The sequence below is a fragment of the Acomys russatus genome, chromosome 19 (genome assembly GCF_903995435.1).
Source record: "Acomys russatus chromosome 19, mAcoRus1.1, whole genome shotgun sequence".
NCBI lineage: Eukaryota > Metazoa > Chordata > Mammalia > Rodentia > Muridae > Acomys > Acomys russatus.
The window spans coordinates 23,722,163-23,737,708 of NC_067155.1; the positions used below are offsets into that span (position 1 = coordinate 23,722,163).

A 15,546-nucleotide genomic window follows, 5' to 3' on the forward strand; every position below is an offset into this window, starting at 1 on the left:
TGTCTTGAAAAACCGAGAGAGAGAGAGAGAGAGAGAGAGAGAGAGAGAGAGAGAGATTGTTGTCAACATAGTTTCCCAAGAACTAGACAGGCAGCAGCTGTTTGCTGTCTCCCCGACCTTTAGATGAAAATAACAGTTTCAGGGCTTGAGATGTAGTCGCAGGGCACAACATTTCCCTTGCATACAGAAGGGCCTGGGTTTGGTCCCTAGGACAATAGGGAGCAGGAACTAGTTGGAAAAAGCCCTGAGTAGCATTAGAGTCAGATGTCTGGCATTGAGGAAGCAGATGGCCTCTCTCTGCAAATCTACATACTCCCCCACCCCCAACCTTTTCCTTTTCCTCCCCCTTCCCTGCCTCTTTTGGAGAAAATAGACCATCTGTGAAGATTTAAAATAATAAATCATTAGTAGATCATTTATATCTCTAGTTAACTTCTAGAAATTAGATTCCATATGAAGGAAAACATATATCATCAGGCTAGTGTTAATGTTATTTTTACAATTTTACAGTGTTTCTCAATTTCTCTCTTAACCTGAATGTCACACAAATAATTGAGACTCTTATATTATTTAAACAAGCTTCACAGCACAATAACTGAGCAGTATTAACTCTATTCTTAACCCTCTAAATTAATCTGGCTTCCTCCCAGGGTACATTCCAGAGATACTTGTTCTTTGTACCTTTTTCTGTGCCAGGTTTCTCTGTCCTGATACTTTCTGGACCTCTCTGTGGCTGAATCCCCTGCTTCTTCCTCTAACTCCCCTTCTTTGGCTGGCAGGAAGTAGTCTTATTCTCTCGCCTGCTCAGTGATTGGCTGTAGGCTGCTTTGCTGATATATCAGGGGCCAATTGGGGAGCAGTGTTTACACAACATTGAGACAGGAGATTCCCAGAACAAGGACTGCAACCAGATTGCATGTCTGGGGTGGGAGAGGGGTTGTACAGAAATCAGCATTTGAATAACACAGTGACCTTATGCCTACAGGCTAGTCAGAGCTTGAGCACACCTCTCTCTTCATCCCTAACTCCTTTACAGGAAACATTGTGTATACACTGGGGGGGGGGGCATGGGGGGACGTGTTTTGTATGTGTGTACCTATAGAAGCCAGAAGTCAGAAGTCAACATTTGGTATTCTTTTCTCTCTCTCTCTCTCTCCACCTTATTTTCCAAGTCATGGTCTCTCACTGAAGCTGAAGCTCTACAATTAGCTAGACTGACTGGTCAGCAAGGGCCAGGAATCCACCGTCTCCATTCTATGCCATAGCAGGCACTTAATCAACTGAGCCATTTACTCAGAACAAATTTATATTCTTCATGAGACAATTCATGTTTTAAAAGACATTTGACTGAAAAATGAAAGCCCAAAGGTCATTTATAGGATTCACACACTTTTAAAACTGCACACACGCAAGTTGATAGGTGCTGTTCAATACTTTAAATCTATATTGCAAGGTTCTTCAAGCATGGTGGCTACAGCATGACCTGCAGATATACCTGCTTGACCCAGTGTCTGCATGTCATTTATCTACACAGGAGCATTTTTGCTAGAAGAAATAATCAAGTGAAGATATAAATTGTTAATTTGGGAAATGGGTTGATTCTAGAATGGGTGATGATCATTGTCTGGTTTAATTCTCCTTCCTCTTGAGACAATCAATAAGAGGGTCTTGCCAAGTGTCCTGCAGCAAATGTTACTATGGAGCTCTGTATGCTATAGGACTGTTGTTCCCCCAAATATAGCTCCTTGGTGTGGAGATCCAGGAAGTCCAGGGGCAGAGTGAAACAATGGACTTCTGCCTGGACACATTTCTAAGGAGGCAACACTTTGGTAAGAGTGGAGCAGCAAGGAAACACCAAGACTGTTCTTTACAAGCCATTGTTTAAAATACTCTGTGGTAGCTTTCTGATAAAGAAGCTTCTTGCTATTATGTGATTGCTAAAGGAAGAAGTGAAGGGAACACCGTAAACACAGAGGGGTAGCATAAAGTTTGAGCTCTTAATGTTGAATTTGGGCTTTATTAGACACTGAGTCTACTTCCAAGGTGCCAAGGAGAAGACCAGCATGAGCTATAGACTACATGTAAGCCTTTCTCCGAGTCCCCACTGTGTGTCCTCCACAAGGAGGCTGACCCAGCTGTCCATGTGCTCCCACAGAACCTCATGCGTCACTATGTCATCATTTTAACTGTACAGTATTGCAACTGTGCCAATTATTGGCATACTCAATTGAGGAAGGATCTTTTTTTTTTTTTTTTTAATCTCTTTATGTTTGGAGTTTGGTAAAGTCATCCTTCGGTATTCAGGGGAATTAATTTTCAGATCTTACTGTTGTCAAAATCTACAAATGCTCACATTTTAAAATGGTACACGGCGTCAATGCCAGACAGAACACTGAAGCTGGAGACTTTCTCAATCCTTAGTGGGAATATGTAAATATTGGGCTTTGCTTCCAGAGATAAATCATATAATTACAAATGGGACCAGCCAGAGCAGAGGATATTTTCCGCAGCATGCAAACAATGAGAAACAGTCACTCGCTCTAAGGACTGTTTGAAACGCTGACTGGCACGCAGTGTTCAAAGGGAGGAATGGGAGGATACAGGTGATGGGATAACAGTTTAGTTGTAATCTGAATAAATTAATAAAATTAAAATTTAAAAAACCATTCTAGTATCTAGTAAGAACTCAAAAAAAAAAAAAAAAAACCCTACTTATTTGAACAAATACAGGATCTAAATATGCACATGAGGACTTGGTGACTTGGAAGACTCTCCCTGCCTTCCATCATGGACTTAAAGATGGCAAGTCCTACAGTGCAGCACTGATGATGGAGCAGCAAGCCATTGCCCAGCATGTACCTAGACATCGTTAGACCACTGAACCCATGTCGTGCAATCAAACTGAATATCCTTTGTAATATATATTCATTCTGTCAGTTTTGTTCTTCTCTAGGACTCTGAGTAATAGAGATTGTGATTAAAAAAAAAAAAAAAAGAAAAAAAGTTAACTAGGTGTAGAGATGTAACTCATAAGGAACAAACTGGCATCATGCTGTGGCAATGTGCTGGAAAATGGCTACCGAGTGATAACTTTGGTGAACTAGTCACCTTTATTTCTGGCAATAAACATTCATCTATTCAGGAAAAAAAAAAATGAAAGCTGCCAAAACTCCAGCATCTGGCAACAAAGGTGAGTGGTCCCAGTATGCACTTGGTATATTTACCAAATACTATAGTCAGTTCTTTACTTGTAGAGTTTCTTAGTCCAGCACTGAGTGCATGGATGATGCCTCTGGCAGGCTTTGCTGATGGTGCCATCCTTGTGTTTACTCTCTCCTGCACGTCCCTACACATTTGCCTCTTCTTTTTCTCTCACCATCATCACTACCAGGGCAGGACAGCGCCATCCTTTGCCCTAATGTTGCCTCAGAGCACGCCAGTCTTACTAAACTCTATTCCAATTGTTGATGAGAAGTCTTCCTGAGCGCGCTCTCTGTAGGCTCAAATGAGTAGAGCTATAACCCTGAGAATCATTTTGAAATAAATATATGAGTCCAAGTTTTCCAAAGGGAAAAAAAATCAAAAGTGGAAGTCACAGAAGAATACCAATATTGGGGAGGGGTTGACTGGAAAAAAAAATCAGCAATCCTCCTCACAGCAGAGGACCTAGAGGGACCTTCCAGAACTTGCATTAAGAAATTACAGCTGGTGTGTGTGTGTATGTGTGTGTGTGTGTGTCCATATTTATGTGAGTGTTTGCGTGTGTGTATGCACATGTACACCTATGTACAAGTCTGTGAAAGCCAGACTACATTCCTCAAAGGTACTACTGTCTGGAGGTCTCTCAGTAGCCTAGAGCTTGCCAAAGTAGGCTGGAATAGCTAGCCATTGAGCTCCATGCATCCATACACCCCTATATCCGCATCCCCACAACTGGAACTACAAGGAAGTGGCACCATGTTTTCTTTTTTTTTTTCATGCACATTGGATATTAACTCACACAAGATTAATCTCCACCTCGTTTTTAGTCCTGAGTTACAGTTAGATTTTGATCCACTTAATATGAGCAGTGTCAGTAAATGTGCACATTGGTCAGGTTATACGTGCGTGTGCACATGGGTATGAGCATGTTTGGGTGCCTGTGTGCATGTATGTACAGATGTCTAAGCTTGTGTGTGTGTGCGTATGAACCATTTGTAGGCGTTTGTCGTGTTTGATGGTTTACAACAGCAGAGCAACAGGAGCAAAAGCAGCGTTGTTGAAGTGGTGTCATGAGAAGCCAGACTTTCTCCTGTGTTCCGGGGGGTGGTGGTGGTGGTGAGGGTGTAGGCAACTAGACATAGCATTGTCAGTCCTCCAGGCAGGGGACCCAACCCCTGGGATGGAGGCAAGCTTGCAGGAACGAACGCACATGGCAAGAGTTTGGAAAGAAAAATTAGTAGACTCTGTTTTCCCTTCCCTGGGTATTTTGAACACTGGGACTTTGCTTAACTGTGTCAGACACCGAGGGGCCTGATCCCCGAAGGACAGTGTGTGCAGTCTTTGGGCCAATGGGTGTCTTTACCTCTCTGCCTTCAATCACAGCCAATGCTGGAACTGCCCTGTGGCTGACGCATCTCCTCCGCATCCTCTAGTGTGACTGTTAGTTCAGCACCATCTCCCACCACCCCTCAGAGACAGGGTCTCTCTGTGTAGCCCTGGCTGTCCTGGACTCACTTTGTAGACCAGGCTGGCCTCGAACTCACAGCGATCCGCCTGCCTCTGCCTCCCGAGTGCTGGGATGACAGGTGTGCAGCACTGTGCCCAATTTCGGCTTTATTTTTTCATCATATGAGGAATGTAATTAGAATGTCTGAAATGTGGAAATCTAAGAAGCATAACCCACTGCTGTCATTATGTTTTCTTTATACTTTTATACTATATATTTTATAATCTAAAAACGCTAAACATTGTGTTTTCTACACTGCTTTGCCTTCTGAATGTTTCACTTACAAAGCATTGATTAACGAAACACCAAAACTAGGCCTTCTAATGTAATCCATACTGAGAAGAAGGAAAGCCAGGGAGAGCCGCTGAGATGCCCCCAAAGGCTAGGAAATAAAAGTAGAGATTTTAAATTGATTGTACATCTCAAGCATCTCTCGGGGATGTTCCGTCCACATTTTCGGTGCTCATAAGCATTCTCTTGTGATTGATGAGTGATGAGTCATGCTGGCTGGGGCATGCTAAGGAAAAAGCAGCTATGCCTGATGATCCGCGCAGTACTCATCTGTTTAAACAGGTCTGTACCATGAGACTCAATATGATTATGGTGGCGCTCTGGGAGGTTGTCCAGAGGCCACTGTGCACTCCGATAGTCACCGAGTTCTGACGCTATAAGAAATCTCAGGAGAAGCCCTACGTGTTCGTGCTCATATGTTCTCTAATAAATAAGCATTTCCCCCAAAAGGCCACACAGACCCACCCAGTGGACAAACCTGGAGGACACTGCGCTAAGCAGAAAATAAGCCAGATAAATGGAGAAAAATGCTGAATGATCTCATTTGCGTGTACAATCTAAAAGTGGGCTCATAGAAGGAGAGAGTAGAGCAGTGCTTGCTGGGGACTTAGGAAGGGAGATGGGTAGACTATGAGACATTGATCAGATCAGGGGGTGAGACTTCTCCATCACAGCTGGATAATTTCTGAAGATCACTGTGCAGAGGTGACTATAGTCAATCACACTGCATTGTTTACTTAACATTTGGTAAATGTCTTAGTTAGGGTTTCTATTGCTGCAACAAAACACTGTGACCAAAAGGGAAATTGGGGAAGAAAGGGTTTATTCAGCTTACACTTTCATGTTGCTGTTCGTTATTGAGGAAAGTCAGGACAGGAATGAAAAAACGAGCAGGAACCTGGAGGTTGGAGGTGGGAGCTGATGCAGAGGCCGTGGGGGGGGGTGCTGTTTACTGGCTTGCTCCCCATGGCTTGGTCAACCTGCTTTCTTATAGAATCTAGGACTACCGGCCCAGGGGATGGCTCCACCCACGGTGGGCTGGGCCCTCCTCCACTGCTCACTAATAGAAAAAATGCCTTACAGCTGAATCTCATGGAGGCATTTCCTCAACTGAGGCTCCCTCCTCTCTGATGACTCTAGCTGTGTCAAGTTAACACACAAATCAGCCACTACAATAAGAAATCAGATTTTGAATGTCTTCACCTCAGCAACCATGGGTATTGGTGGATATGTTAACTTGATTGTGGTAATTAGTACAATAGCAAACCATTACACCACAAACGTAAAATATGTACAGTTCTAGATATTTTTTTGAATGCCAGAAATAACCCTTTTTCCTAAGGCCAAGGAATGTGGTTAGCAGCCTTCAAAGAGTCTCACCTTACCATTACCAAATGCACAGGTTTGGGTGGCTTGTAATTCTCAAAAAAAAGTCTCTTCTCTGTCTCTTTTCACCTTACCATTCGCCAAATGCATATACCCTTTGACTTTTGTCTCATAGGTATTTTTGTTTATCAGGGAACAAACTAGGTAAAATTAAATCACCGGAGACAAGAATCATGAATTGAAACCATCTCACAGATTCCAAAAACTTGAAAGTCTTATCCTTATCCTTGAGTTCGAAGTTGTTGCATACAGAGAACATTCAGTTAATGGAAGATATTAGGCAAATACCTAAACACCACACAGCTTTCTATCAGCCATAAAACTTTTCGGGTCAACAGACAAAGCCTCCCACACAGCACTTAAGGCTTAGTGTAATGGTGGTTTTTCTTTCACATCGTCTTCGACAGAGTCACTGTCAGGCAATTACTTTCACACCTACAGCAGTGATGCGCAGGCTGAACCCACAAATATGTAAATAGACATGAAAACAAACAAATCTTCCCATAATCCCCCGCTAGGTTGCAAAAAGGCAAGCCCCTGATTCTGTTAAGTGTGCCTACTGCAGTAATGCTGCAATGCCCGGCCATGCCTGGGGTTCTGAGCTTAGGAGAAAGGCTGCATTTTCAAAGGGACGGTGGCAGACTGAGGTAAATGCAGAAGAAAGCAAACAACTTGAGGAATGGTTATGTCCTGAGGTGGGATGAGAAGAAATGTCTAGCCTACAAAGACTCTTACAGATGACATATAATGGCTGAAAGCATCTGAAGGACAGACCTCTGTGAGAAGACAAAGATTGGTCCTGGCCTCCTTCCCCATGGCAGAATTAGAGCCACTGACTAGAAACTGTACAGAAGAACCTTCTTAAACAGCTTGGGGTTCTCTGTGAGAGACTGTGGGAAGTATGGGAAGTCAGGGACAAATAAACCCCAGCCCTACAAAGTGCTCACAGCAGGTGTAGTGTGCACACGGATCAGATATGAGCAAGTAAGAGCCTTGTGTAATTAACATGTCACATGACTGCTCACAAGCCTGATTAGTAATAGAGACTAGTCATAATAATATTTCAGAAAGCAATAGGGTGTTTCACTTGTTTGTTTTTTGTTTTTTCAAGACAGGGTTTCTCTGTGTAGCCTTGGCTATCCTGCACTCACTTTGTAGACCAGGCTGGCTTTGGACTCATAGAGATCCACCTGCCTCTGCTTCCCAACTGCTTGGATTACAGGCCTGTGCTATAGGGTTCTTTAAAAAATTATTTTATGTGGATGAGTGTTTTCTCTGAACATATGTACGTGCACCACGTGTTTGCAGTGTTTTGGAGGTCAGAATAAGGTGTCAGAGCCCCTGGAATTTGAGTTACAATGGTTGTGAGCTGACGTGTGGGTGCTGGGAACCAAACTCAGGACCTCAGAAAGAGCAGCCAGTGCTCGTAACTGCTGAGCCATCTCTCCAGCCCCAGGATTAGCCATATGAACAGCAGAGGAGAGGACCTCTGACCCACGAAAGAAGTGAGAAAAGTGAGATTTGGTTTGGTTGTGCTTGGGTTGTGGTACCAGAACAGGACAGACCAGGTCACTGGCTATCTGAACTAGCCCTGGTGCTTCCCAACTCCTCCGAGAGGCCCATTCAGGATAAAGTGACCTCTGGCCGTGCTCGTTGTAGCAGCATCTGACGTCAAATGGGAGCCATGGTCTGGAGCTCGGGTTCTGATCAAAAGGATCCAATAGGATGCCTGTCCCCAAGAGCTGTGCTCCTGGGGGCGGGGGAGTGTTGGCACCACTGGCTTGCCAACACTGGCTTGTGGTGCTGGTAGACTTGGAAGGCCATTAGTATAGAAGTAGGCACAAATTAGTGTCAACTCCGTGGGAAGGCTCCGAAATGTACCTGCAACCTATGGCTTCACATGATTTTAAAAGCAGCCTTTTAAATCAATTTTGCATTTCTTTTGCCTCCACTTACATCTCAAGCACTCCCCGCCTTGGTGGCAGCACCTTGGCTCCCTCCACACAGAAGGCCTGTTGAGGAGGCTGGGACGTGTGTGTGTGTGTGTGTGTGTGTGTGTGTGTGTGTGTGTGTGTGTGTGTGTGTGTAGGAGCCACAGACAGAGGGGGCGTCCTGTGGCTTTGGTCAAAGCTCTCCCAGCTAGCTCTCTGCAACACAGGTGCAGGATTCCAGTGACTGCTAATCTGGGGGCATCTGTCAAAAGACGCAGACAGTTTAAAGATCCCAAGTGTCCGTTCAGAGATCAAATTTCAACGTTTTGACTGCATCTGGAGTGTTTGCCTTGAGAATGAACACTACAGCGAAGGCCAGGCCACTGCACTCGGCCTTGAAATAAGCCAAAAGCAGAGGACAAGAATGTGGTGACACACTGAGGAAATCGTTCTACCCCACTGTCATTTGGCAGAGCAATGAGTTTACTGAGGTCCTTGTATATTAGAGCCTGGGCGTTGCACATGGCACGGAGGACACGAGGCTCGTATCTTTGGATGATCTTGTTAAAACAAGGCTGGCTTTGGTGATGTCAGTCTTTATTCTAAGTTATATTTCTTTCAATCAAGGATCCATTCCCTCACCACCTCTTCAAATTGAGTTTGTGCTCACTGTGGCCCATCCACACCATGTGTTTTCGTGCTAATGTGTTTATATGCCAAATAATACATAGTTATAATCTTGATATTTTCAGAGTAAGGTAACCTAGGCTCTCTCAAAGTGCATTTCCTCATTACACAAACAAGGAGACAGGACAACATTGTCCCGTCCCCCCTCCCTCTTTTTTTTTTTTTTTTTTTTTTTTAACTATAGTGCTTCTGAGGAAGAATCATTCCATTTATCTTTAAAATGTAAGCAAGAAAGCAATGAGCTGCCACTGGTACTTGAGATGCCCAGCCTTTAAGGGTTACTCATAGGTATAAAATGACTACACACTATTTCCTGCCTTTACTTAGCTTCTTGGAACACAAAGAATATTTCTAAACCGCATGCCCTTCTTTCTCTCTTCCTCCACCTTCTTCTATCCTGGTTCAGTGAAAAAGTGATAACTACTCACATCTGGCTTGATGCCCCCCACCTCTCCCCCCCACCCCCCACCCTCTCTCATTCCCGCACTTCCCCCACCCCCTGTTGAACTGTCAGTCCTTTCAGGCATGCCCAAAGTAGCTGGCAGTAGCATGGCAGTTCTACAGCAGCCAGTGCTGATTCTGTGAGCTTGGCTAATGGCATCTGATGCTGTGTCACAGAGTTTAACATTTTTACTGTCCAGGCCAGGCTCCTGACATGGCAAGCCTTACATATATCTAGCCTTCTACAGTAATCCCAATTACAAAGCCCATGAGCTGATCCTATAACTTTTTTTCTTTTTGTACCTGGAAACTAGCTCGCCTCTCTTTGCATCATCACCAGCTGAAGCACTTTCGCTATTGCCATGAGAGAATGATATAAAATCAAGGCAGCAAAACTTTGCTCAAGGAAAGGCACCAAATGCTGATGAGCAGCAGTATGTAGCAACAGTAAGGAGAAGTGAGCTCTTAACTGGAGTCTCAAACTTTAAAAAAATATTTATTTCTGTGTATATGCCTGTGCGCACGTAGGTGCACCACACGGGTGCAGTACCCACAAACACCAGAAGAGGGTGTTGGATCCCTGGAACTAGAATTAGAGGCAGCTGTGAACAGCTTTGTGGGTGCTGGGAGTCCAACTCACGTCCTCTGGAAGGGCAGCCAGTGTTCTTAACCAGCTCCCTGTTAAACTTTTAACTGCAAATGTCTAGTTAGTAGCTAGGCTACATTTCGAGTCAGCCAAAAGTAAAAACAACCTGTGCGTGAGCTTCTCAATCCGGAGAACTTTATTCATTCCGCTCCAGGCTTACAACTCTGTAAGCCTTCTGTGAGCTTTTTTGTTTGTTTGACATCAAACACTTCTATAGAGAAAAAAACGGGGAGGAGAAATTCTTACTGCTTCCATATGGTTCCTCAGCTATCATCAGGCCGACTAAATGTGACTTTGACTACACACTCTGGTTCCTAGACTGCATGCATATAAGTACAGGACCCTCCTGCAAAGAGAGCTCTCCCCAGCTTCTCCTGTCAGAATTCCCAGACTCTTTCTATTGTTTATTTTGGGATTTTTTTGGTCTTGGTTTTTATTTTAAGCCAATCTCTCTGGCTATGTCTGGCTTGCTAACATCACTCTGAGAGCCAGAAATACTGTTGTTCAAATGCCATTGTGTTTCTCTCTCTCTCTCTCTCTCTCTCTTTCTCTCCAGTTTCTCTGAGTAGCCCTGGCTGCCCTGGAACTCAATTTTTAGGGAACTCACAAGAGATCTGCTTGCCTCTACCTCTTGAGTGCTGAGATTAAAGTCACCTGCCACCACTTGTAGCTTCTTTTTCTTTTTTGATGCTAAGGTGCAATTTATTTCTTCTTCTTCTCCTTCTCCTTCTCCTTCTCCTTCTCCTTCTCCTTCTCCTTCTCCTTCTCCTTCTCCTTCTCCTTCTCCTTCTCCTTCTCCTTCTCCTTCTTCTTCTTCTTCTTCTTCTTCTTCTTCTTCTTCTTCTTCTTCTTCTCCTTGTCAATTCAGTTTGTGGAAAGTAGCTTCTTTATATATAACAAGAAAATGTTACATGAAAGAGACCTAATTTAATTACCATGTTAATTATCTGTGTTAGTTAACAGAATTAGCGGACCTGGGCAAGATGCTTCTTTTTCTTTTTAAATTGAGACCCTGTGCATGTGGCCACTTACTATAAGCATTTACAAGCACCCCCTGTGGACCAGCAGGTTGTCTATCCCCAGTCTGCAAGGACACCTGCATCCTGTGCAGTGATTCTTGGCAGTGGCTTCATTGTAACCAGTGCTTTTCATTTGTTTAGTGGTGATTAAAAATCGGGGAAGTAGACAAATTAAAGGAGCAAGGCTGGGTGCTCTGGTCGTCTTTTTAGATCTTTTCTGTAAGAGCGCTGGATGCTCCATCGAAGGTTGATTGGAGAGTATTTACCTCCGGTGTCAACATAGGATTAAAACGTTTCTTTTTTCTTTGGAAATTTATTTTATTAATTAAGCTGTAATAAAGGCTAGCATTTTATACCCAGCGCCCCGTGCTTTTTTTGAAATGGTTTATTTTAAGGCCCGTAACACAGTCACCTTTGTTTGTTTGTTTTTAAGCCTAGTTGCAGCTAGCTTTAAGGAAAGCCGAAAAGCTTTCTCTAACTTTCATAACCTGAAAGGTTCCTATGCCACAGCCTATTTGGCCCCTCCTGTTTTCTCTGTGACCCTTCTCCTCTCTCAGTTCTGGGGTTCTGGCGGGGGCGTGTTTGTCAGCCCCAGGGCACTCCCAACCCTCTATTAGCTTGAAGTACAGTGAGGAAGCCCTCAGCTGTTGGTACAGCCGCCCGGCCCGGCTTGGGGTTGACGGAACACGCCCAGTACTCTTTCCTCCCGCTTTGATTGGCTCCCGAGGTCACATGAGGGCCCCGGAGGCTTGGAATTCTGAGTTGTGGCTTTTTCTTTTTAAAAATCGCTGGGTCTTTGGCTCTCTCCTGGGGCTGAGTGCCTTTGACCGAGGCTGGAGACAGCTGCGGAGAGCCACGGGCAGCTGAGGTGGAAGTGGAAACTCTCCCGAAATGTTCAGCCAGGTGCCCAGGCCCCCGGCTGCAGGCTGCTGCTATCTCAATGCCATGACACCTGAGAGCCAGGAGATGTACTTGCGATTTGATCAGACTGCCAGGCGCTCTCCTTACAGGATGAGCCGGATCCTAGCACGCCATCACCTAGTGACTAAAATTCAGCAAGGTGAGTTGCGGCCACTGCCAAGGTGCCGCTTATTTCTGTTGGCTCTGTCTTGTGCTGCGTATATAAAATTAGTGTTCGCGCTGTACACCGCACGGATTCCCACGCCACGCTGCGTGGAACTCTTCCAGATAACTTTAGCCTTCAGTTTTAAGCAGTCTGTGACAGCACCGAGCGCCGCATAACTCACATGAATCATGCGTTCCAAATCCTCTCCGTGTCAACAGAAGAAATGAGTAAGGTTTACTCAGTGTGTGTCTTGGGGAGCTTTTCCTCAGGTAAAGTCATACTCTGGTCACATTTAAAGGAGGACACTTGTTTATTTAATTAGAGATCTGGGACTAACGTAGTTTGTAGGACATCGTCACTGAAGGGGAACAGTGAGACTCTAAGCTTAACCGCCACTGACAACTTGAGTTACATTCTCTTCCTGTCTGTGTGTGCGCGTGGACAGTCACCACTGATTTGTTGATACAGTTTTCTCGCTAAAGGATAAATGTGACTCTTGACCTCAAAACAGAGCCTGTGACTACACACTTAAGAGCACTGGCTTCCTAAGGAAAGGGGGACAGTATTGGTTACAAGGCTGTTAAGTGATCCTTTTTTATTCTCAAGGGGGGAAAATTAAAAACTCTTTTACCCTGAACATTAATAAAACATGATTTTTTTTTTAAGCCTTAAAGCTTAAAGCATGCTCTGTATGGGACATATCCAAAGACTGTGAAGGAAACTGGTGACCCTTTAAAAGACAGACACATCTATCCAGAGCCAGTAAATAGCCACCTACCTCCTGACCACACACCTAACCAAATCATTAACATTGGCCCTACCAGGAATTTCAAGAGCTATTATGAAAATACAGCTCCCACTTAGATAAATCAATTTGAGATTATATTGAATTTTAGAGGGGAAGTTAAGGTCTGTAATCTTAAAAGATCTTACTGTAATGTCTCCAAAAGGAACAATACATATTCTAGCGGCGGCATTTAATGAGATTGTTTCCTTGGAAATAGGCATTTGTTTGTCAAGGTTCAGGAACTGGCTATGTGTGAAGGGTCCTGGGGCTGCATACCAGTCTGATTTCAGGAAGGATATTAAGTCACTCCATGGACTCTGTGTGCAAGTCACACTTGAATAGAAGCAAAAGTGTTCCCTGTGGCTCGATTTAAAGATACATTCAACTGGGAATAAGAACCAGCTCCGATTTCGGTTTAGAAACATCTCACCGTGGTGGGGGTGGGGGATGGGGGTGGGGCATTAGGTATATGATCCTATGGACACAGGGACTTAGTGATTGGAATCTGTCGTCTGCAGGCTGTACTTGTCCCTCCATGTGCATAGGAAGAGCTTATCATATTAGAAATAGCATGTAGACCTAGCTGAAACGTCCTTCCAGTCCTCTTTGTATGTATTATCAGTCATTGATTTATGTTATTTTGGGATAATGGTTGTTTTTGTTGAGTTGCCATTGAACGCAGGTGATTCTTACATATGAGCACTGTATCTCTGGTTTTTTTTTTTTTTTTTTTTTTTTGTTTGTTTGTTTGCATAATTAGAAAGTGTGACGGGCCCCTTTGTTTTATATGGGGTAATGGGATGATTGGTATCAATGGGTTCCTAAAAGTTAAAAACTACAGTTAGGAAACAGGAAAGAATTCCTACCCTTTAGTGATTCAGAAACATTATGGGTTAATATTATACAATGTTTAGTGAGCAGACACAGGTGACTTTTATCAGATTTACTATATTGATAGATTGGTTTGTTCTCACAGCACAGAACATTAATGGAGCACTTGCAACATATCAGGCTATGAGAACTGTGAATGCTGGTTTATTTTTCTCTCAAAAGAGCGCTTATAGTTCGGTGCCACTTTGGAGCCATTGTGAAGATGAGAAAGCAGAAGCTCGTGCTGTTGAGGGTTGCACAGTGGAGCTGCCATTTGGACACAAATCTGAGACTCATGCTCCTCAATGCTCTGTACCATGTTTTGATTTTTTTACTTATAACGAATGCTAGATACAGTGCTGGACCTGTGATGTGGTTTGGGTTCTATAACACACCAACGACCATCTAACTAAAGACAGCAAGGGCTCCTTTACACATCCCAGCTGGCTACTCTCGGTGTGATTCTGATTAGGTTTTGTTTCCGTAGTGGGAGCAGCATCCTGTGAGTTTTGGAATGTTTGAACGGTTAGTACCTAGTAGTATAGGATTCCAAGATATGTTACTAACAACGTTTAATCATCCAATTAAAGTCAAGTGCCTATAAAGTTAACATAAGTATTATGTTTGTATATCAGCACCTGGAAATGTCAGCCACAGCAGTAAAATCACAGCGTTCTCCTTTCGATCTTCCAAAGGAAGTTTTGCATTGTGTCAACATCATGTGCAACACCATGACTATGATTTCTTGTGGCTTGTAGGAAGAGTACAGAGACCAGTAAGTTGCTCGCCGATGACCTCATTCTAGTGAGCTAATCATTGAATGGTGGGGACATGATTCAGCGGCAGATAGGAAGGAAAACAAGGGAGAGAAAGAAATAATGGAACCCTTTGATGATGCTTGAGCTCAGAACTGTTACCCAAGCCCGAGATGAATCCAGGCTTGCTTGTCTTGAGGCACACTCCAAAACATGCACACATCATTTTACACGATTGCTCTGAAGTTAGTTCTAGCTAAAAAGAGAGAAGTTAAAAGTTGGGTGCCATCAGGGCTGGAGAGACGACTCAGAGGTTAAGAGCACTGCCTGCTCTTACAAAGGCCCTGAGTTCAGTTTCTGACAACCACATGGTGGCTCACAACCATCAAGAATGAGATCTAATGCCTTCTTCTGGTGTGCAGGCATACATACAGGCAGAAGACTAAATAAATAATAAATAAATAAATCTTAAAAAAAAAAAAAAAGCCGGGCATGGTGGTGCACACCTTTAATCTCAGCACTTGGGAGGCAGAGACAGGTGGATGGCTGTGAGTTTGAGGCCAACCTGGTCTACAAACTGAGTCTACAAACTGTGAGCCAAGGCTACACAGAGAAACCTGTCTCTAAAAACAAAAACAAACAAACAAACAAAGCTGGGTGCCGTATAGCAGAGTGAGAACCCTCCAGAAGTCACACTGCTCCAGACTCTGCCCCTCCAACCTGTTCTTACTTGAACAAGTTGGGAAATTGTTGTGGGAGAAATAGAAAGGAAGGAATATTGGCCCTCGTGAGGGCCTCACTAGTTATCCTCCTCACTAGGGGGCACTGTGGGTAGAGAGAAAAGAGGACGTGGCCGTGAGGGTCTAGTTAGGTCAAACTGGACTTGTTTTCTAATTTTCATTATAGTGAAATATATACAACTTAAACTTACCATGGCAGCCATCTTTATCATGGTGTCT

General features: G+C 43.9%; 1 protein-coding gene across 4 annotated transcripts in view; it reads left to right on the forward strand.

Moving 5' to 3' along the window:
• Positions 1-15,546, forward strand: part of Stard13 (StAR related lipid transfer domain containing 13) — a 213,665-nt gene that overhangs the window by 41,171 nt on the left and 156,948 nt on the right. Inside the window, exon 1 of one of the 4 annotated variants that reach the window (XM_051162821.1) lies at positions 11,853-12,169. The exons of 2 other annotated variants lie outside the window; for them this stretch is intronic. In XM_051162821.1, the coding sequence (XP_051018778.1) occupies positions 12,001-12,169 (169 nt within the window). In that variant the 5' untranslated portion in view covers positions 11,853-12,000. Of the gene's footprint in view, positions 1-11,852; positions 12,170-15,546 lie in introns of those variants that run through there. One more of the 4 variants, XM_051162823.1, reaches the window with a different exon arrangement.